The sequence below is a fragment of the Notamacropus eugenii genome, chromosome 6, assembly GCF_028372415.1.
Source record: "Notamacropus eugenii isolate mMacEug1 chromosome 6, mMacEug1.pri_v2, whole genome shotgun sequence".
In the NCBI taxonomy this organism is placed as follows: Eukaryota; Metazoa; Chordata; class Mammalia; order Diprotodontia; family Macropodidae; genus Notamacropus; species Notamacropus eugenii.
Genome location: NC_092877.1, coordinates 68,342,017 through 68,366,745, shown reverse-complemented (window position 1 = coordinate 68,366,745; position 24,729 = coordinate 68,342,017). Strand labels below are relative to the sequence as shown.

The 24,729-nt window shown below is 38.3% G+C and overlaps 1 protein-coding gene across 3 annotated transcripts in view; it reads right to left on the bottom strand.

Moving 5' to 3' along the window:
- The window catches only part of CD38 (CD38 molecule), a 133,955-nt gene that overhangs the window by 62,051 nt on the left and 47,175 nt on the right, over positions 1–24,729 (bottom strand). For all 3 annotated transcript variants that reach the window (XM_072620303.1, XM_072620305.1, XM_072620306.1), the window contains exons 2-4: positions 18,268–18,394; positions 14,628–14,763; positions 10,921–11,003 (exon numbers count right to left, since the gene is read on the bottom strand). In XM_072620303.1, coding sequence (XP_072476404.1) covers positions 10,921–11,003; positions 14,628–14,763; positions 18,268–18,394 — 346 coding nt within the window. The remainder of the gene's footprint in view (positions 1–10,920; positions 11,004–14,627; positions 14,764–18,267; positions 18,395–24,729) is intronic.

Here is a 24,729-nt window from a genome sequence, read left to right as displayed (position 1 = left end):
GAGGTTTTTTCTTGTCTATGGTTTCTTTCACAACATAACTATTATGACTGTGTTTTACCTAACTACCTATGTATAACCTATATGGAATTTCTTGGCTTCTCCATAGGGGTGGGTGGAGAGAGTGGAAGGAAGAAAATTTGTAACTCAAAGTTTTAAAAATGAATGTTAAAAATTGTTTTTACGTGTAACTGGGGAAAAATTAAATACTAAATAAAAGCTAAAAAAAGAAAAGAATCCATGGTCACCATCACACCATGACAATGCATCAGAAGAAGACTTAGGATAGCACTTAATAAATAAATTGAATTTGTTGTTGCTATTATTGTCATTATCTGGCGTATGTACAGTATTTTATATTCATTATTTCATTTGATCCTAATAACTCTGTGATTAGACACTGTTTTTACTGATGAAGAAATTGAGGTTCAAAAAAAAAAAAAAGGCTAAGTGACATGCCCATTGTCACATATCCAGTAGATGTTGGAGGAAGGATTTAAACACAAGTCTCTCCTGACTCCAAGTCTAGCACCTTTTCTGCTGTGAGGTCTGTATTTCATCAGGAGGCTCATAATTGAAGAAGGGTCCAGATTATAGAAAGATGGGTTTTTGTACTTCTGTCTAGATCAGACAAAAGTCCTGGTAAGATGGAGTACAGAGAGCAGTCTCTCATGATCTTTTTGAGACCATTACTGACAGCTTGACTATTGCCTTCCAATTCAACTTATGTTTAGAAAAAAGGGTATCAATTCATAGTATTTGTGATGGAAGAGGTTTTTGGTTGTTTGCTTGTTTTTTTGTGTTTAATGTTGGAGAGTATAGTGGCCAGGAGAAAACAGGGAGATATCTGGAGATTGGGGGAAATGTGAGACAAGGTTGGGGAGAGCTAAAGAGATAACTGGATTGCAGATTATTCTTGTCTGTGTCAGGGAACTGCAAGAATATGTAAACTGCCAATGAAAGGCAAATTGTTCTGTCTCACCTCCAGAAAAGGCAAGGAGTCCACTCTACATAAATTAAGCCTTGCTCAGGAACCCCTAATACCTGAAAACCCAGCCCAATTAACAGGCATGAAAGTTTACCCTAACAATTAGTCACAAAAGTTAGTCAGGAGAGCTAGTAAAATAAAGTGATGGTTTGCTTTGAACAAATTCAGAGGGAATCTGGCACCTACTGAGTGTATGGCATGGTTATGTTGCTATCCAGACAACACTGTGTATAAATATTAGGTAGAATGGGAGAAAGGGACAGGTTCAAAGGAACAAATCTCAACTCTCTAGATCTTTAAGGACAAGGAGCAGAAAAAATTGCTGCATTGAGGAAATGAAATAAAAGAGAATAAAGAACAAGGGGAAATTCTCTTATGTATCAGAAAGTTGAAGGGTAGAATGTGCTACAGAGAAGGAAGGGAAGAAGAAAGATCCTTGAATAATTGGAGCTAAGTAATAGTTATTATACTTCTTCCTATAGAGATGGAACTATACTCTCTTAGGAGGAAGAAATTTCTTTGCTACAAGAAATATGATTTGCTAATCTAATTCTAAAGAAGGATTGGGTTAAAGAAGAAATCATAGAAACAATCAACAACTTCATTCAAGAGAATGACAATAGTGAGACAACATACCAAAACTTATGGGACACTGCAAAAGCAGTTATTAGGGGAAGTTTTATATCTCTGAATGCTTACATAAATAAAATAGAGAAAGAGGAGATCAATGACTTAGGCTTGCAGTTGAAAAAGCTAGAAAAAGAACAAATTGAAAATCCCCAAGTAAATACCAAATTAGAAATACTGAAAACCAAAGGAGAGATTAATAAAATTGAAATTAAGAAAACTATTGAATTAATAAATAAAACCAATAGTTGGTTTTATGAAAAAACTAATAAAATTGATAAACCTTTGGTTAATCTGATCAAAAAAAAGAAAGAAGAAAACCAAATTACTAACATTAAAAATGAAAGGGGTGAACTCACCTCCAATGAGGAGGAAATTAAAACAATAATTAGAAACTACTTTGCCCAACTTTATGCCCACAAATTCGACAATCTAAATGAGATGGATGAATATTTTAAAAAATACAAATTGCCCAGATTAACAGAAGAGGAAGTTGAATACTTAAACAACCCCATCTCAGAAAAAGAAATTGAACAAGCCATCAATGAACTCCCTAGGAAAAAATCTCCAGGGCCAGATGGATTCACAAGTGAATTCTATCAAACATTTAAAGAACAGTTAATTCCAATACTACATACAATATTCTTGAAAATTGGGGAAGAAGGAGTCCTCCCAAATTCTTTCTATGATACAAATATGGTTTTGATACCCAAACCAGGAAGAGACAAAACAGAGAAAGAAAATTATAGACCAATTTCCCTAATGAATATAGATGCAAAAATTTTAAATAAGATTCTAGCAAAACGAATACAGCAGCTTATCACGAGATTAATACATTATGATCAGGTAGGATTCATACCAGGACTACAGGGCTGGTTCAATATTAGGAAAACTATTAGCATTATCGATCACATCAACAACAAAGCTAACAAAAACCACATGATTATCTCAATAGATGCAGAAAAAGCTTTTGACAAAATACAACATCCATTCCTACTAAAAACATTGGAGAATGTAGGAATAAAGGGAACTTTCCATAAAATAATAAGCAGTATCTATCTAAAACCTTCAGCAAGCATTATATGCAATGGGGATAAGCTAGATGCATTCCCAATAAGATCAGGGGTGAAACAAGGTTGTCCATTATCACCACTATTATTCAATATGGTACTAGAAATGTTAGCTGTAGCAATTAGACAAGATAAAGATATTCAAGGAATTAGAATAGCCAAAGAAGAAACTAAGTTATCACTCTTTGCAGATGATATGATGATTTACCTAGAGAATCCCAGAGATTCAAGTAAAAAATTACTTGAATTAATAAACAACTTTGGCAAAGTTGCAGGGTACAAAATAAGCCCACACAAATCTTCTGCATTCCTATATATTAGCAACAAAGTTCAACAGCAAGAGATAGAAAGAGAAATCCCATTTAAAGTTAGGGTAGACAGTATAAAATACTTAGGAGTCTACCTGCCAAAACAAACCCAGGGACTATATGAACACAATTACAAAACACTTTTTGCACAAATAAAGTCAGATTTAAGTAAGTGGAAAAACATTAGTTGCTCATGGGTAGGCCGTGCTAATATAATAAAAATGACAATTCTACCCAAATTAATATACTTATTTAGTGCCATACCAATTAAACTATCAGACAATTACTTTCTAGAGCTGGACAAAATAATATCAAAATTCATTTGGAAAAACAAAAGGTCCAGAATATCAAAGGGACTAATGAAAAGAAATGCCTGGGAAGGTGGCCTAGCGCTACCAGACCTTAAACTGTACTGTAAAGCAGCAATTATCAAAACCACTTGGTATTGGCTAAGAAACAGAGAGGTAGACAAGTGGAATAGACTTGGCACTCAAGATGCAGTAGGCAAGGAATATAGCAACCTTCTGTTTGATAAACCCAAGGACCCCAGCTTCTGGGATAAGAACTCATTGTTTGATAAAAATTGCTGGGAAAACTGGATAACAGTGTGGCGGAAATTAGGCATAGACCCATACCTGACACCGTACACAAGAATAAAGTCCAAATGGGTACATGATTTAGGTATAAAGATTGATACCATGAATAAACTGGAGAAGCAAGGAATAGTGTATTTATCAGATCTATGGAGAAGGGAAGAATTCTTTACTAAAGGAGAGATAGAATGCATTATGAAATGCAAAATGGATAACTTTGATTACATTAAACTGAGAAGTTTTTGCACAACCAAACCCAATGCAACCAAAATCCGGAGGGATGTAGTAAATTGGGAAAAAATTTTTACAGCTAAGCTCGGGGATAAAGGCCTCATTTCTAGAATATATAGAGAACTGACCCAAATGTATAATCATACAAGTCATTCCCCAATTGATAAATGGTCAAAGGATATGAACAGGCAATTTTCAGAGGAAGAAATTAAAGCTATCTATAATCATATGAAAAAATGCTCTAAATCACTATTGGTTAGAGAGATGCAAATCAAAACAACTCTGAGGTACCACATCACACCTATAAGATTGGCAAACATGACAGAACAAGAAAATGATAAATGCTGGAGAGGATGTGGGAGAGTTGGAACACTAATTCATTGTTGGTGGAGCTGTGAGCGCATCCAACCATTCTGGAGAGCAATTTGGAACTATGCCCAAAGGGCTACAAAAATGTGCATACCCTTTGACCCAGCAATATCGCTACTAGGACTATATCCCCAAGAGATCATAAAAATGGGAAAGGGTCCCACATGTACAAAAATATTTATAGCAGCACTCTATGTAGTTGCCAAAAACTGGAAGTCAGGGGGATGTCCATCAATTGGGGAATGGCTGAATAAATTGTGGTATATGAATGTAATGGAGTACTATTGTGCCATAAGAAATGATGAACAAGAAGACTTCAGAGAGGCCTGGAAGGACTTATATGACCTGATGCTGAGTGAAAGGAGCAGAACCAGGAGAACTTTATGCACAGCAACAACCACAGTGTGTGAGAGTTTTTTCTGGTAGACTTAGATTTTTGTAATAACACAAGAACTTCTGAAAAAAAAAAAATCCCAATGGTGGACCTCAAGGCAAAATGCCTTCCACACTCAGAGAGAGAAATATGGAAGTCACTCACATAATGTAGCAGATCATGTTTGTGTATGTGTATCTGTTTGTGTATCATGTTCTGATTTGTTATACGGATTCTTTCATTTATCTTAGTCTGACTACATAGCATGACTATAGTGAAAATATACTCAATAGGAAAGTATATGTAGAATCTATACAGAATTGTATGCAGTCGTGGGGAGGGAGGGAGGTAGTGGGGGGTGGGTGGGGAGGGATAAAATCGCAATTGTATGGCAGTGATTGTTAAACATTAAAAAAATAAAAAATTAAAAAAAAAAGAAATATGATTTGCATGTACCAGGTAAGAGGTCCTCCAAAAATTGATGACAGGACATAGAAGTAAATAAGAGTGGTTAGTGACTGGTTAGTTGCTGAGGATTTCTGGGGCAATACAGACAAGAAAGAATTTTGTTGTCATCTCAGGGTAAGTGAGAAAAGTTCCCCAAGACTTGTTAATGCTGGTGTCTGCTACCCATTTCTGGTGAAACAAATTTGGAAAAGTTATATCACCAAAAAGAGCCTGTAAAGCTTTGCTGAGAACTATGTAGTCATAGGTTAAAAAAAAAAAAAGACCTGAAGACTTCAGGGCACAGGTGGCATTTTTACCACTGCTTTTAATAGAAGGAAGGGAATGGAAAAGGGAAAGGCAGATGTGGGAAATGAAAAATTCTCTAAGATTATAGTATCTGAGACTTTTGGTGAATGGAATAAAATGTGGGAATGATGCTCCTTATCCAAAAGAAAAGTAGATCTAAGTGTGAGCAAAAGCATATTTACATGTATTCTTTTTAATATGATCAAGAAACATGAAAACTGAAAAAAGAATGAAGAAAGGAATGCCCACAAAGGTATTATCTGCTTGTTACTATAGGCACTGCAATAAGTTTCATATTAATTCTTGGGAAAACCCTAGAATGGATCATTAAAAAGATGCTAGGTGAGTGAACATTTAGAACAGCATATGATGACTACACAGAACCAGCAATAGTTCCACTCCATTTATTGGAAAACTGTAGAGTTTAACTATATTTTAGAAAGACATGTTACAAATTCTCACATTATTCTCATGAAAAAGATGAAGAAATGACAGAAAATAAATGTAAATTAAAAATAATTTTAATTAATTTGATTATTTATTTAACTTGATTTTTTTTTTTAAGGAAAAACATGGAGAGAGGTTGACTAGACAGTACACTAATTATAAAGATTTTGAATAGTGTGAGTAGTTCTGATCAGCGAATAGTCATTAAGGTTCACTGTCAAGTTGGCAGGTTTTCCACTGGAGCGCTTCTGACCTCTTTGCTTAATCTTATGCTGTTAATAGTTTTGTCAATAATTTTAATAAAGGCATAAATCATATGCTCATCAAATTGTCAGATGACACAAAACTGGGAAGGAAAACTAGCACACTGGATGAGAGAGTCAGAATCAAGAAGGACAAAGACAGGACTATACTGTTGGACTGAATCTAATAAGATGAAATTTAATAGGGATGACAAAAGCAGCTTCATAATTACAGGATAGATAGCATTTTGTTTGAAAAGAATCTGAAGATTTTAGTGAGATGGAAAGATGTCATGGTCCAGCCCCTAAAAGCTGGTGCAATTTTCAGCATGTAGAGAGTCATTGCTTCCTGGAACAAGGAGCCCCCCTGTAGGGTACCTTGATCAGACCAAATATGAAATACTTTGTTCAGCTCTGGACACTACAACCTAAGAGAGCTATTGATAAGCAGGAACAATCCAGAGGAAAGCAACCAGGGTACTGAAGGACCTGGAGTTCACATCTTACAAAGCTGGATTGAACGAATTAAGGAAGTTTCATATGATAGCTATCTTCAAATATTTGAAGGGCTGACGTATACAAAAGGTATTAGACCTTTTCTGTTTGGCACCCAGGGGACAAAACCAGAAGCACTTAATGGAAATTGTAAAGAGGCAAATTTAGGCTTGAGCAAAAAGGAAAAGCTTCCCCCCAATTATAGCAATTCATAAATGCAGCAGACAGCCTTGGGAGATGATGAGTTCCCCTTCACTGGAGGTCTTTGAAGCAGAGACTGGATCACCATTTGTCAGGGATGTCATGGCACTAAAATCCCCTCTAACTCAAAATGTTGATTTTCTTTCTTTTGTGCCATAGAGAGCAGCAGGTACAACATTCAGTGAACAGCAGAAAAGAGTACCAAGAGTCAATATCAAAGAAAGGGATTTATTGTTCATTAGCATCAAAGCCCCTGGCATGGGGTTTCCACATGCAAAGTCTGGGGCAAGTCAAATCAGCAAGCACACAAAAACTGCATAAATTTATGTACAGAGTACTTCTTAATGATAAAAAGAACAATTTAAATACCTGAAGAAGCATTTAGTGCTCATGGTTGGGCGTTGCTAATATACAAAAGATGAAAATATTGCCAAATATAATTTGTACTCTTAATGAGATACTAATCAAATCACCAAAGGGATGCTTTATGGAACTTGATAAAATAATAGCAAAATCCATTTGGTAGAAAGATATGCTTAGAAGATGGAAGAAAAGGAAGGAAACTGAGAATGAATGTGAAAGAAGAGTATACTGTACTTTCCTTAAGAATCGCACCAGAAACTCAAAATCCCAGGATGAGCTGAGGCTGGAAATGAATGCTAAAGACAACAAAACATGGTTTGGTTTTGTGTTTTTATGTTTTGGGGTTTTGTTTTTGTTTTTACTTTCTTGTTTTATTGGTTTTAACTGTGTTGTAAGAAAAGGATTAGGGGGCGGAGCCAAGATGGCGGAGTAGAAGGACGCAAATACACATAGCTCCGAACCCACAACCCATAGAACATCCATATAAAGTAACTCATGGCGAATTCTGGAGCAGTGAGGCCACAGAACAGTGGAGCGAAGGAGATTTCTGTTTCAGAGGGACCTGCAAACCTCTCGCAAAAGGTCCGTCGCGCTGCAGACGCGGAGACCAGCTCAGACCTGCCGCGGCCGCGGCACTGAGAGGAACAGATCCAAGCAGGCTTCAGGGACGGGATCTCCAGTGGCCGCACAAGTCCCTCCACCCACAGGTGACGGGGGTTGGTGAGAGAGTCTCTTTGGCGGGTCGAGAGGGGAGTGGGGTGCCTCGGGAGGCAGAAGCTGAGAGGCAGCGGCAGACCAGGGCTCCCCAAGCAGGCAGGAGCCTGGATCCATTGGTGAGGATCTGTGCATAGACCCCCTGAGGGAACTGAGCCTGAGAGGCGGCCCTGCCCCAACCTGAGCACCTGAACTTAATCTCACACTGAATAGCAGCCCTGTCCCCGCCAAAAGCCCTAAGCCTGGAAGCAGCATTTGAATCTCAGACCCCAAATGCTGGCTGGGAGGATCAGGAGGCGAGGTGGGTGTGAGGAGAATATTCAGAGGTCAAGTCACTGGCTGGGAAAATGCCCAGAAAAGGGAAAAGAAATAAGACTATAGAAGGTTACTTTCTTGGTGAACAGGCATTTCCTCCCTTCCTTTCTGATGAGGAAGAACAATGTTTACCATCCGGCAAAGACACAGAAGTCAAGGCTTCTGTGTCCCAGCCCACCCAATGGGCTCAGGCCATGGAAGAGCTCAAAAAGAATTTTGAAAATCAAGTTAGAGAGGTGGAGGAAAAGCTGGGAAGAGAAATGAGAGACATGAAGTCAAAGCATGAAAAACAAGTAAACACCCTGCTAAAGGAGACCCAAAAAAATGTTGAAGAAAATAACACCTTGAAAAATAGGCTAACTCAATTGGCAAAAGAGGTTCAAGAAGCCAATGAGGAGAAGAATGCTTTCAAAAGCAGAATCAGCCAAATGGAAAAGGAGATTCAAAAGCTCACTGAAGAAAATAGTTCTTTCAAAATTAGAATGGAACAGATGGAGGCTAATGACTTTATGAGAAAGCAAGAAATCACAAAACAAAACCAAAAGAATGGAAAAATGGAAGAGAATGTGAAATATCTCATTGGAAAAACAACTGACCTGGAAAATAGATCCAGGAGAGACAATTTAAAAATTATGGGACTATCTGAAAACCATGATCAAGAAAAGAGCCTAGACATCATCTTTCATGAAATTATCAAGGAAAACTGCCCTGAGATTCTAGAACCAGAGGGAAAAATAAATATTCAAGGAATCCACAGAACACCGCCTGAAAGATATCCAAAAAGAGAAACTCCTAGGAACATTGTGGCCAAATTCCAGAGTTCCCAGGTCAAGGAGAAAATATTGCAAGCAGCTAGAAAGAAACAATTCAAGTATTGTGGAATTACAATCAGGATAACACAAGATCTAGCAGCCTCTACATTAAGGGATCGAAGGGCATGGAATAGGATATTCCAGAAGTCAAAGGAACTAGGACTAAAACCAAGAATCACCTACCCAGCAAAACTAAGTATAATACTTCAGGGGAAAATTGGTCTTTCAGTGAAATAGAGGATTTTCAAGCATTCTTGATGAAAAGACAAGAGCTGAAAAGAAAATTTGACTTTCAAACACAAGAATGAAGAGAAGTATGAAAAGGCAAACAGCAAAGAGAAGTCACAAGGGACTTACTAAAGTTGAACTGTTTACATTCCTACATGGAAAGACAATATTTGTAACTCTTGAAACTTTTCAGTATCTGGGTACTGGGTGGGATTACACACACACATGCACACACGCACACACACATAGAGACAGAGTGCACAGAGTGAATTGAAGAGGATGGGATCATATCTTTGAAAAAAAAATGAAATCAAGCAGTGAGAGAGAAATATATTGGGAGGAGAAAGGGAGAAATGGAATGGGGCAAATTATCTCTCATAAAAGAGGCAAGCAAAAGACTCATTAGTGGAGGGATAAAGAGAGGAGGTGAGAGAAAAACATGAAGTCTACTCTCATCACATTCCACTAAAGGAAAGAATAAAATGCACACTCATTTTGGTATGAAAACCTATCTTACAATATAGGAAAGTGGAGGATAAGGGGATAAGCAGGGTGAGGGGGAGGATAGAAGGGAGGGCATGGGGAGGAAGGTGCAATTTGAGGTCGACACTCATGGGGAGGGATAGGATCAAAAGAGAATAGAAGTAATGGGGGACAGGATAGGATGGGGGGAAATATAGTTAGTCTTATACAACACAACTATTATGGAAGTCATTTGCAAAACTACACAGATTTGGCCTATATTGAATTGCCTGCCTTCCAAAGGGAAGGTGTGGAGAGGGAGGGAGGTAAAGAAGTTGGAACTCAAAGTGTTAGGATCAACTGTCGAGTAATGTTCTTGCCACTAGGAAATAAGAAATACAGGTAAAGGGGTATAGAAAGCTATCTGGCCCTACAGGACAAAAGAGAAGATGGGGACAAGGGAAGGGAGGGATGATAGAAGAGAGAGCAGATTGGTCATAGGGGCAATTAGAATGCTTGGTGTTTGGGGAGGGGAGGGGATAAAAGGGGAGAAAATTTGTAACCCAAAATTTTGTGAAAATGAATGTTAAAAGTTCAATAAATAAATTTAATTAATAAAAAATAAAAATAAAAAAAAAGTATCTTCCAAAGGGGGGGAAACAAAAAAGAAAAGGATTAAAGAAAAAATACGACCAGAGCAAAAAGTAAATGAGGTAATTGTAGTGGATAGCAGTGATAGGGTTTAACCACTGAACTCTCATTTTGTTTTTCTTTACTCTTCCAAGAAGAATCATCTTTGGACTAGGAAGGTAACCTGAACATGGTTCTGGGTGATTGAGATCACATGATAACAATAATTCACTGACATTACTGACATTGGTGAGTGGTCATTTGAAGGAGAAAGCAATTTGTAGTGCATAGCATGCTGGATTTCAAGCTGGAAGACCAGGATTCCAATCTATGCTCTGCCACTGACTACCTGTGTGACCTTGGCAAATCACTTATCCTCCCTTAGCCCCAGTTTATTCATCTTCAAAATGAGGGGATTGGACTCAATCTCTAAGGTCATTTCCAGCTCTAAATCTATGGTTATTCTCACAGCTCCAATTATATAGTACTTTACAGCTTACAAAGATATTATCTCACAGTAGCTTAGATTAGGCAAATATGATTAGCTCCATTTTATGTATGGGGAGACTGAGGCTCTGAAGGGATTTGTCCAGGACAATTTGTTAGCATCTGAGCCAGGACTCAGAAACCAGATTTTCTAACTTTTAAGTCCAATACTCTGTTGATGACCTTCTGAAGCTATGACTAAAACAAAGTACTTACAGTTCTGGATGCCAATTTCCAAAATATTGAGCTAGGGTTGTTGGCACATTCACGCCAGTGTGGGCAAGATTCATAGTTTATTTCTGAAAAAGATATTTTGTGCAAAAAAAGGAAGATGAAAGGAGAGATTATAAAACATGTTTCATGGTGCTACCACAATGCAATAATGACAGAGAAACCTTCAGACCACATTCCTGACAAGTGGATATGAAAGGAATATTGAAAGTGGACAAATGTTGGCCCAATCCAACTAAGTGCCTCCTGGAATCCTGGCCAAGCATTCAACTTATTATCCAAGATCTAGATAGAAACACAGTGACAATACTTGAGTCATCATTTGGGGAAATATTTTTTTCTGAACATTCCCTCTAAGTAAGCTTGAAATAGAAAGACCAGCTACACTACACCTACACTAGCCCCTAATTGGGTCAAAAGAACAAAGCCTCGTTGCTCATAGCGATCCCTTGCCAGGATTGTCCTGTGACATAACTTTGAGATAGATGAACTTGTCTCCATCATTCACAGGCTGTCCTTTCTGTACACTTTGCTCACCAGTCTATGCCAGTTATGATTTTTAGGTTCCCAGTTGCCAGATTTTTTTTTCTCTCCTCATTCTACCAGATCTTGTTCTCAGAAAAACTTTGATATTAGCTGTCTATATCTCAGCTGGAACTGAATTCAGTTTGTTACCTCTCCTAGGGTTTTATGTTTTAAGCCTAATCTCTGACTGTGGAATGAAATGTTTTGCTTCTTGTAGACCCTTGTAAAATTTCTTCAGGGCTACTCCAGCTAACCCAATATCGACATTATCCAGGTATTGTCATTAGCCATTGAATCTCTTTCCTAACATATATCAACATGAGGTAATGGATGGAGTGCTAGATTTGGTATCTGAAAATTTGTGCCAAGATCTCCATGCCAACACATTACCCATGTAACTGGGTCCAAGTGTTTAAGCATTTTGTGTCTCAGTTTCCTCATCTTTAAAGTGAAGATGGTTAAGTAGCTGGGTGGTACAGTGGATAGTGACCTGCCTGGAGTTAGAAAGACCTGAGTTCAAATTAGGTCTCAGATCCTTACGAGCTGTGTAATCTTGGGTAAGTCACTCAACCCTGTTTGCCTCAGTTCCTCATCTGTAAGAATAACTAGAGAAGGAAATAGCAAACTATTCCAGTATCTTTGCCAAGAAAACCCCAAAAAGGTTCCCAAATAGTTGGACATGATTAAAAAACTTAACAACAATAATAGCACATTACTTATTGAACAGGGTTGACATGAGAAATGTGCTTTATAAACCTTGAAAATCTATGGAACTGTAAATTATATCTTCACATTAGGCAGAGACATTGAATGTCGAGGGAAAAGAGATTTGGAGTCAGAATAGCTCAGTCTGAAGCCCAGCTCTGCCTCTTGCTATCTGTGTGACCTAGGGCAGGTGATTCTTCCTCTCTGGTCCTCAGTTTCCTCCACTGTCAAATTAGGAAAATGTACAAGATAATGTGTGATGTACCTGCTAGCTCTCACTCCTAGGAGGCTATTCAAAAGAATACCTCAAAACCTTCTTTGATAGAAGGTGGAGTATAAACCTAAAATGAAGAAATGTGGGGATGTGACCTGCCAACAGAGATAGAGTATTTTCCTCCCACAAATTCTAGCAAATTTGTACTGAAGTCAGACTAGAAGATGGAAACAATTATCTTTGAAAAATGAAGTTGAATTATTTTAAAAATCAGTTGAAAAACAATCATCGATGAATACATCCTTTAAAATAAAAAGCAACCAATTTCTCAGGTAGTGAAATAAACAATTTCACCATTCAATCAAAATATTTCATTTTTATTTCCCTAATACCAGGAAAAAAAACTGAAAGTGTTACCAGATAATTACAGTTCAGTGAACTTTTAATCAACCATCAAATATTTATCATTAAAAAGTTTAAAAATGCTTTCCAAGCCTCACTTTTGTAAACTGGACTTATTGTTGCTATAAATCATCTCTACCTGCTTTAGGGATTTTCTAATTTGCAAGGTTTTATTAAGAATGGCATTAGCTGTGACACCTGGCAAAATGAAGGAGGCATCATGAGAATTAAAATGCAGAAATAAACGGGAATATCTCAGATGAGCTGTATACAGGGTCATGATGTCAGGCTTAAACTGTGAAAAATCGCCTATAGCTCCTCCTTTAACAGAAAGTCTTACCTTTTTGACTGTTGTGTCTTCCCTTCCACATAGAAGTCATGTCTTCCCTCCCCACTTCCCACCCTTTGATGGGTGAGGAAGCTCTAATTCCAAACCTCCAGAATTAAGGACTGGTTTTCTTTTTTATAAAAGCTTTTATTTAACAAACTAAAAACTGGAGTTACAGCATGAAAACACATCAAAGCCCAATATTTGACTTCATATAAAAGAGGTAAAACTCATTAGAGCTAGAAGGGGTCTTGAAGCCCACCAAGGACCACCATCTCATTTTATAGATGGGAAAACTGAGTCCCAGGGAGGTTAAATAACTTGCCCAGAGTCGTACAGCTAAAAAGTGTTGGAATATCAGGTACTCCTGACTCCAGATCCAAGACTCAATCAATAATATTGGGGCTTAGTCTCCATCGTTTCCCCCCTTAAGTTGCTCAAAAACAAAATCGTAGGAAAAAATATGAAAGATAAGAGAGGCAGCACAAGAATCCAAGAGACCTGGGTACTAATTCTACTTCTGTAACTACCTAGCGATGTGACCTTGTATTAACAACCTAACCTCTCTGGGATTCAGTACCTTCACTGAGAAGGCTGAACTAAATGATCTCTTCCATCTCTAAGAGATGATTCTGAATCATGTGAATAGATCCAACAAAATAAACCATCCAAGAAACCTTCTAAAAATTTTAAATACTAAATTTTTAGAGGAAGCCTTCTAAAAATCAGAATATAGAAACAAAATTCATAAAGTGTGGAAAAATCCATCACTTAGGGCAGCCTTAGGTGAGAAAGAGGCAATCAGGAGTCAGGGTGGCAATGTGAGAAAATGAATTTTAAGAAGAGGAGTTCTGGGAATGATGAAAACTGAAATTTTTTTTTTGCAAGAGCATGGGGAGCTGAGCATATGTAACAGATGTTACTCTAAGACCTAAGATTAAAAATAATTCTGTTACAGGGGAGAGAACACTGGAGTCTGTACCATTCAACCCCAACATTGACTTTGTAACCCAAGAGCAAGTTGATTTACTTCTCTAAACCTCAGTTTCCTTATTTGCAAACTGGGGTTAATACCATATTTCACTGCGTAATCATCGCACTCTGTTTTTTCCCCCAATCCAAATATCAGTTTATAACTTTTCATGGCATAATCATCACATGACATGGTATCATTCTTCTCGTCATGCCACCTAAAAGGTAAACAGTAGCAACATATTCACTAGTGGCAAATGGATAAGCATTTATCTCTTGAGCATTGCAAGCCTAGAATTCTCAGGACACATACACTGTTAGTATACTTCTGAAAGCAGACTTGCATAGTTTGTTTAGACTGCTGCAATACTAACAGTATTGTCACTCAACCCAACGAAGAGCTGTAGGCGCAAAGAGGAGCTAGCAGGCAGGTGAAGCTGCCATGAGTAAGTCGTGATATGGTAAGATTTGCATCTTTCCATGCTATCTACTGAACCTCATTCATCCTGAATATTCCTAAGTTAATTAAAATGTGAAAACTCTCACCTGAATTTGAAGGGCTTCCACACCATGTGAGTCCATCAGCCATGTAGCCCAGCAACGTGTCCTCCAGAGTAAGTAAATTGCCCTGGACTTTGGTATACTTATGGGCCAGCTCACTGGTTTTGCTCCAAAGGAGGGTCTAAGAAAGAAGAGGCAATTGGTCTATCCCTATCTGTCTTGTCATTTTCACCAGTCAATCCCATCTAAAATATGAAGTTCAGGTCTGATCCCATCTAGATTACTGGGTTCATATCTGGATGTCTTAAGAAAGATATTGGCAAACTGCAACACATCCATGGAAGAGTGACTAGGACCATGAAAGGACCAAATCACTACATCCTAAGAGGAAACACATGGACAGTTGGAAATATTGAACTCAGAAAACTTAAGTGTATGTGATTTTGATCTTGAAATATATAAAGGGTTGCCTTGTGAAAGACTTATTTCTCTAGAAGGCAGCAATATAACCAATAAATAGAAATTATAGAGAAGCAGATTTGGGTTCAATTTAAGGAAAATATTCTTAGTACCGACAGTCTGGAAGATCTGAGTTCAAATCCAACCTCAGACACTTACCAAGTTGTGTGATACTAGGAAAGTTACTTAACCTCTCTGTGCCTCAGTTTTCTCACCTATAATGATAGCCCCTACTTTACAAGGTTGTTGTGAGGATCAAGTAAAATAATATTTGTAAAGCACTTTTCAAGTCTTAAAGTACTGTGTAAATATCATTATTGTTGTTATTATTTGACACAATTAAGCCTATGAAGTCTTCATGTTGAGTGGTTAGATAGCCATCAGTCATAGATATTGTAAAGGATATTCCTGCCTTGGTTGGGAATTTATACTGTGAGATCTAAGATGCCTTTCAACTTTGGTCCCACAGTTGAACACTGCAAGGGACTTCAGAGGTCATCTGGTCTAACAATTTACTGTTGAATAAACTGAGGCAAAGAAGGGTTGGGTGATTTGCACAGGGTCACACAGCTGTTAAGTGCCTGAGGGGAGGATTTGAACCGAGGTCTTACTGATTCCAAGTGCTCTGTGACACACTGACACATTAAGATTGTAGTCATTATTAGTAGGCAACTGAATATGAGAAATGACAGGTTTTCTGGAGGTAGGCACATCTATGAGTGTTAGGTGTATGTTTAGTGAGGATAGGGGTGGGGACGACAGGAATAATTGCATTTGCAAACCTTTTTTCCCTAAACTCTCTCACATCTTTTGTCTCCTTTGATCCTTAGGACTTCTTGAACAGATTTAGGGTTTTTTTAATCATTATTTTTAAAATTAGGCAGCCATTACTTAGCATCACCTCTACTGGTAACTCACTGTATTGCCCTGAGTGATTCAGTTTCCCCTCTGAATCTGAGTTTTTTCACTTATAAAATGAAGAGTTGAACCAGTTGATCTCTACCATCTATTTCACCTCTAAAATTCTGTGAGAACAGAGTTGGTTAAATAACTTGCCCAAGATTACATGGCTAGTTAAGAAGTAGAGGGAGTGTTAGGACCCAGATCTCCTATGTCCTAATTAAGTTTTCTACCACAGTAGTGAGGGTGTGGTTGGAAAAATTTCCCTTTGCCACATGAGAAAGGTAGGATAGATTTCAATAGTCTTAAGCCAGAGAACCAAACCAGATACACAGTTGTGAGCCCTAAGAAGGGTGTAATACACCAAAGATAATGCATTTAGACCTCTCCTCTTGAAATTATAATGGAAGTATGGCACAGTGGATAGGCCTGGGTTCAAATCTTGCCTCCAATATTTAATAGCTGTGTGACTTTGGACACATCATTTAACCCCTTAATGATTTAGACAACTGCCTGAGACTTGGTTTCTACAACATAGATGGGTCATAATATGTTGGTCAAGGGCATTTCCATAGAAGGAACTCTCTAAACAAGAAAATCACAGATCTTTCACTTATTAGACATTTCTCTGAACCTAATCCCAGAGTGAAGGAGTTTGTCATGCAGAACTATCCATTATACTGCTCTCAGTCAAGAGAATAGGAATCCTAAATCTTTTCTGTGAATCAACCTTGAAGACCAGAAGCATCAGTTTCTCCTATTGATCCTTTCAGACAATAATAAAAATAGCTCGCATGTAAGTAGCGCTTTTAAACTTTCCAGAGCACTTTTCTCACAACCATCCTGTGAGTGAAGTAGTATAAATATTTTATAAATCAGGAAACTGAGGTTGAGTCAGGCTAAGTCCCCTGTCCAAGGTCACACATTTGATAAATGATTAATCAAAAGATTGACACTAGGACAGAGCTAGGAAAAACGACAAAGTGGGTGGAATTTGTCTTTCAGTTTTCTTTCCCCTTTCAGTGACCGTCTTCCAGGTACTCAACAAAAGCGTTCTTCATTTCAAACTTGCCCTCCCTGATCCCCAAACTGACCTCAGTTCTCCATCATGAAATTTATGTGCTCCTAATCTTGTCTCCCCTGTGTCTCTGTGGCTTCCAAAACCTACCTGAGTGAAGGGGATAAAGTTAATGCTGATGGGAGAGGGCTAGATGGCCCAACTATTCCCCAAACAATTCTCCTTCCCTTCCCAAGGGAGCTGCATGCATCTGAATGCATTCTAAAGAAGGTCTCAAGTGGGGAGGTAATTAACAATAAGTCAAAAGAGAGCTGTAGACACTAAATGCTTCATTTTAGTCATTTTAGTCACATTTAGTCACTAAAGACTTCAGAGGAGGGAGAGATTGTGGTGGTCTGGAGTAGACAAAGGGAACATCACAGAGGAAGGGAGAACCTACAGCTAGACCCAAAGCAGAAGAAAGACTACTATACAGAAATTTTACAGAATACTTTGGCCTGGAATTAAAGAGCTGATTTAGAGAGGCTGTCCTCCCTCCAACATTAATTAAGCCCCTACTGAATATAGGTATCAGGGAAGTCAAAAATAAGCCTTGTGTATCCAACCCAGGCCTAATTAGTGTTTTGTCCTTCTCTTTGAGAGGCAGCATGGTCTAACAAAATTGCCTTGGACTTGGGAGATGAGTTTAAATCTTGAGACTAACACCGGCTTAAAAAACCCTTAGTTCAGCATCTTTATCTATAAAACAAATACGGTATTATTTCTCCTGCTTACCTCATGGATACTTTGAAAGCCTTAAGGCATTATTCAAATATGAGTTATTATTATTATGAAATAAGACATCGTCTCTCTCCTGAAGATATTTAAGCTCTAGTGGAGTGATGATACATATAGATTACTATAATATCTGGGCCAGATCATGAAATTATTTTTCTATTGCAATTCTTCACTGAAATGTTTCTCTAAATCAGTGTGGTTTTCTCCATATTATAACTCATATTTATTTCCCTGATGGCAGAAAATATCTCCCATAGGTGGACATTGCTACATGCCTTATAAGATCATATCATGGAAGTCCCCGTTGTTATAGAGGCCCAGTCCTCCTTTAGCACAAAGTAGCCTGCCCTATTAAAGGTAAGCATGCTCTTTGGGATGTCTCCTACCTACATCAATGCTGTTGGCTTTTTTTGGTTGCTGAGTATTAAGATTTCTTTTCAAAAATGACTTCATTAATAATGCAAAAAGTAGATCTGGCCAGAGTCACTCAGGATATAAATGTGTGTCTATGAAATCCAAACAGTGACTTACCTTATTACAAAGTATAGGATGAGCAGCCAATTCCATTAGTGGCTGATAATCTTGTTCTGTAATGTCACATGGGTTCTTGGAAATAAATGCATTTTTAAAAGCTTCCCATATTTTTAGACAATCACTTCTGTAGAAAAAGAAAGAAAATGTCTTTGCATAGGGCCCAAATGTTTAAAAAGAATAATATTCATTTCTTTAACATAAGCCATCAGCAATGGGTTTAAATGTCCATTACTTATTTGTTGGAAAAATACTTAGCTATTAGGTAAAATTGGAGACTTTATGGAAATCTCACTTTTCTCAGTCAGATTTATATTGACTTCTGTAGTATAATAACAGTAACTCACTAATAAGGTACTTTGATATTTGCAGAGTACTTTCCTCCCAAAAACATTGCAAAGTCATTAGTATGAGAATGATTTATCTCCATTTTAGAGATGGAACAGCTAGGTGCTACAGTAGAGTGCTGAGCCTGGAGTCAGGAAGATCTCAGTTCAAATCTGACCTCAGACACTTACTAGCTGTATTACCCTGGGCAAGTCACTTAACCCTCTTTCCCTCAGTTCCTTCATCTGTAAAATGAGCTGGAAAAGGAAATGGCAAACCACTCCAATATCTTTGCCAAGAAAACCCCAAATAGGGTCATAAAGCATTGGTCATGACTAAACAAGGACAACAAAATTTTATAAATGAGGAAAATGATTCCCAAGGACCCAAGGTGACTTGTCCAAGGTCATGCAGTTAGAGGGTATCAGAGCCAGGATGTAGTGGAAAGAGTATCGAACTTGGAGTCAGGAAACCTGGGTTCCAATCCAGATCAAGAACAAGTACTGTGGGAGGCCCAGCTAACCTATGAATGCCCTAGTTCATTTTTATGCTTTCATCTCCATTTCTTAGGCCAGTGCCTTGAATGTAGTCAGTCCATGCTTAATAGATATTTATTGGATTTAAATGAAGATCTCCCCTGATAAGCCCAGGCTGGCTTTCCCCATGCAGTGCCTTATGCTTCAGACCTGTCTCTCAACCTTTTATTCTCCTGTCAAAGTTTGCTTAGCTTATTTATTCCTCAGGTTCCTATGCTTCAGAGAGTGCAACTCTAATGGGCTGGCCACATTGTTGGAATGCAAAATGTACGTTTGTTAAAAAGACTATTTTATGGAGAACTCACATGGGACAAGCGATCACATGGTGGCGAGAAGAAGCAATACAAGGACACTCTCAAGAACTTTGGGTTTGACTGTGCAACATGGGAGACACTGGCACAGGACCACTCAGCACAGCGTGCCCACATCAGAAAAGATGCTGTGCTCTTTGAGCAAAGCAGAATTGAGACAGCACAAAATAAATGCAGGATGCACAAATTTGGGATATCCAACCCAAATATTCACGTGGACTATCTGTGCGCAACCTGTGGTAGAGCATTCTGAGCTTATATTTGTCTGATCAGCCACAGTTGGACACACTGAAACTTCACTTTACCATAGTGATGTCACTTTGGTCCTCTTTGAAGACAAAGGACAACAACCTACCATTTCCAAATTAGTTTTTTTTGGGGGGGGGGCGGAAATCCTCATAAAGTAATCAAAACTTCAATCTGAGAAGTGGTTGAATGTGTGATGATAACAATCTCTGTGGTACAGTAAAAAGTGCGCTATTTTTAGACTCAGAGGAACTGAGCTACAATCCTATATCCTGTACCTTTGGGCAAGTCATTTAACCTCTGTGCCTCACTTATTCATTTGTAAGATTAGGGGGTTACAAAAAGTCACTAAACTGTGCACCTCCTTTGACCATGATACTACTACTAGGCCTATACTCACTACGTGATCAAAGGAAAAGGAAAAGGACCCATATGTACAAAAATATTTACAGTAGAACTTGTTATAGTAGGAAAACCCTGGAAACTAAAGGGGTTTCCACCTATTGGGAAGTAGATAAACAAATTATGACACATAAATGAAATGGAATATTATTGTGTCATAAGAAATGAGTTACAGTGAAGCACAGAACCAGAACAATCTATATGACAACATCGTTTTAAAGAAAAATAATTTTTAATGATCTTTGGACTGGAAAGGCAGAATAAAAGTGGCTAATAAGGAAACGAAAGAAAAATAACTTTGAAAGACAAGTATCAGTGCAATGACAGTTACAATTCCAAAGAACCAATGATGACGCATGATACCCACCTCCCGACAGAGAGGTGATGGAATGAAAACCAGAAAGGAGAAACCTCTTTCTCCAGATAAAACAACTGGTTCATAGCAGAGCCAGGACCAAAGCCTTTGTTTCCTCGTTCCCAGTCCAATGGTCTTCCACTATACTGCAATACCTCTAGGAGCATTTGTATATAACTAGAACATCCTATAGACAGGCTACCTTTGCCACAAGGAACAGATCATTCATGGAATCGACATGGTAGCAGATGATAGGGGAAGATAGTTATTTGGGTCCTGGGATGGGGAAGATTTTTATTATAAAGGTAACTGCTTGATTGGCCTAAGAATTGGGTTTACTAATGAGAGTATTATGAAACAATAGAAATCTGATTCTCATTAACTCCATGGGAATAAAGAAACTGGTTTCTATAGTCCAGTCCCTTCTGGACATGGCCCTTTGTCTCCAAATCCTGTCTGAATCTTGCAAGCATGCATGTAAGCTAAGGATAAGGCAGGGAGTTCAAATGCTGCCCAGGGAGATTAGATTAGTGACTAAATGGAGAATAAGGCCTTAAATTCCTCAAGAAAAGCACCCGCCTTCAGGAACAAATAACCTATTGTCATTTCAGTTATTACTATTTTATCTGGAGTTTGAGATCTACAATAAAGCATGTGAAAGATTGTCATATGAGATGGGATTGTAGGACCACAAGGCAAGTCACAGGAACCAGACCTGGGAGGAAGAACACCATTTCCCCAAGAAGCCATGAAGCAGGACAATGACTCATTAGCTCCATACTGGGCTAAGGCTTCTCCTCTTTAATAACCTATAACATACAGTCATCAGTGGCCAGTTAACTCCTGGAGACTTCAAGTTTGTATCTGTTGACATTTTCCCCTTAACTTAAATTTAACTTGTGGGGCAGTTAGGTGACTCAGTGGATAGAGCACTGGGCTTGGAATCAGGAAAACTCATCTTCATGAGTTCAAATCCTGCCTCAGACACTTACAAGCTGTGTGATCCAGGGCAAGTCACTGTTTTAGTTCCTCATCTGTAAAATAAACAGGAGAAGGGGACGGCAAACCATTCTGTTATCTCTGCCAACAAAACTCCAAGTGGAGTCACAAAGAGTTGTATATGAGTGAAAACAACTGAACAATTAAATCTAACTGGACTGATAAAAGGAAGGTAATATGATAATCCCTGTCCTTTTACAAGCCAGGGAAGCACCCCCTCATTTTGCTCCCTTCCCCTCGGCTTTGTCAAGACTAGATCCACCTTAGTGATAAGGAAACTGAATGTTGGTAGAAATTCCTTGGGACAATTTCATAAATTCCCCTAGGATCTCAGGAGAGGTTATGAAAGAAGAGACATATTTTTTTTGCCTAGATTATTTATGAGTGTTGATAGAGGCTTCCATTGCCATGAAGTTTTATAACTAAAATTGGCTACAAATGAAGGTAGATTTCTTTTTTCTTTGCAGTGTTCCATCCTGCAACATCCAGCTGAGCAAAACACTTAGACACTACAGTCAGAGGCAATGTTGCAGACAAAAAAGGGGGTGGGTGGCTTTCAGCCTTTGTGGAACAAGAGACTCAATTGTGTAGATATGAACTTATTAGTTTTTTCAGTACGAACATGTTTCATCCAGTGTTGGGTAAAGGTAAGTAACATGGAGGAGTGGAACCATATGCTTTGCCCATCTGTCGAGGCCCAGATCAAAATCTATTCTCCCCCAGGGAGGCTTCCCTGATAACTCAACCTACCACAATCTCCCCTCCCCTAAACTCTAGCACATTTAGAGAGGGACTCCTTTTAAAGCTTACAAAATTACAAGTTACTTAAGGGCCAAGTCCTTGGCATACTTCTTGTACCCCTGTAGGTGCTGGACCAATTCAATTATGATGATAAGTGCTCATTAAGTAATACCTGAGTGGGTGGTTGATTGGTTGATTAGACAGCAATCACAAAGTTAACTAGGCTTCTGTATATATAGGGCAAAGCAAAGAGTGCCAGGTTTGGAGATGAAGGACGAGGGTTTGCATGCCAGCTGTATTACTTACTACCAGTGTGACCTCAGGCATATCTCTTAACTTTGACGATTTCTTCATTTGAAAAAGAGGCTAAATTAGATGACCTTAGAGGTCCCTCCCCTTCCACTTCTAAATCTCTGAGTCTATGAATTCAGCCTTCCTAGCCATTGTTGAGGTTATTTGTCCTTTGTACTGGAAGAGACCAAATAGCATGAGTTAAGGTCAAGGTACAGTATGTTGGACTGTGACTGACCAGTCTGGGACCAGCTCTGCAGACCTGAAGCATATTCTATGGTTTATCAATTAATGGATTGAGCACCAAAAATTTATTAAAATGCTACCGATGCTAGGCTCTAGGGGAAATGTTGTTGTTGTTGTGTTCGTCCTCTGATGTCATGGTCTTCTTTGAAAATGGAAGACCAACACAACCAGTAAGTAGGAGAAATGACAAGTTTAGAGAAGATATGGTTCCTGGCTTTATGAAGCTCATAATTGATAGGAAGTGACATAATAACCAGATAATTATAATGAATAGTAATGCATAATAGATGATAATCCTTAGTCATGATTCATTTATGTGACCTTGCTCTAGCCATCTATCCTCTCTGAGCCTCAGTTTCTGTATATGTAAAATGAGAGGATTGGACTAGATGACTCCTGGGTGTAAGATCTTATGATTCTATGATCTTTCTGCTAAAAAGTTACAAAGCAAAGTGTTATGTGAATTCCAAGGATCAAGACAGGTTACATGGAGGGTGTCCTATTGGAGATGACTTTAGAGAAGAAGCGTGAATTCAACAGGTAAAAAAATGTAAGAGGAACATTCCATATTCAAGGAACAGGATGAGCCAAGACCCACAAGCAAGAAAAGTCATCTCCTTTTTGGGCCAGTAATCTCCTTGATTGTGTCTTTGGTGTTTCTCCTATTCACTTCTGGAACACATTCATGGTCCACCTACAGGGCTGGATGTCCTTGGGAGGAAAAAGTCTTTAATGGTACAACAAATGGTTTGTTTTTAAGAGCAAATTCACTCTTGAGAAAAGTAATAACACATTGGCTTAAATTTATACAAAGATGTAAATGAATAACAGGCCTTTTCCTGAAAGCAGATTTGAGAAGGGGGACTGAGAAGACAGCATAAAGACTCTGGGTATATAGGAGGTGTATAGTGGGAACTATGAAGGGGAAAAAAGATGAAGAGCAAGGAAGGGAGAAACTGGGAACACACTTCTCATTTTTCCTGGACCCATTCATACTTCACCAAAGAGTGAATATGGCACAAGTAATATGGAAATATGTTAGACATGATTGTACATGTCTGTATCATATTGTTTGCTATCTTGAGAAGGGGAGAGAAGAAGTAAGGAAAGGAAGGAGAAAATTTTGGAACTCAAAATCTAATAAAAAATGAATATTGAAAACTATCTTTACATGTAATTGGGAAAAAGAAAACATTATTTACATTTTTCAAGAAGAATGAATGTGGCCATAGGAAAGAAGCGAAAGCCATATCAGGCAATTTTATCACTCGCTAGAATAAACAGACTGGTGGAAGAGATTGTTAAAGCTGATGAAAAGAAGTCTTGGGAACCCATAGGAGAATTCACAAATCACTTCCCTCACTCAGCTTTTCCATCTGTAAAATGGAATTGAATTACATCATCTTTAAGGTCTCTTCCAGCTCTAATAATCAATTCAGTTCAGTTGAGTTCAACAAAGACTTATCAAGTTTCTGGTATATACTGAATATTATCTTATGCATCTCAGAGATGGAAAGTTTAGTAAGACTTGGGTTGCTGCTATCATAGCATGATACAGTAACTTCCCAGGGTTATATAAGATGAGAAATACATGTAAAATGCTTTGAAAACTTTTAGTGCTATAGATGTGTTATTATTATTATTTCCATACCTCTTCTTGATCTTGAAAATGGCCAAACTAATGCAACATAAGCAACAAAATTGAAATAAAATCATCTCCCCAATTTGATGTCCCCTTATTTAGATCCTCACGAGGACCCAGCCTTTCCTCCCCTTGGACATTCTTGTTCTGGCTCTAACTTTTTTACCGGACTTCTCCAACGCCAAACTGTTCACACTAGAAACAATGAGGGATTTTAATCTGACATCAATAAAGGGAGATCTTTCAAGATTGCTAAAGGACCATTCCTTCCGCTCTTCCTCCAGAAACTTTCATTTTGAGACACAGCCATTTGGCCATGTCACTGTAATATGGTATCTAGCACTTGAACAAGAATTCATTGCACTT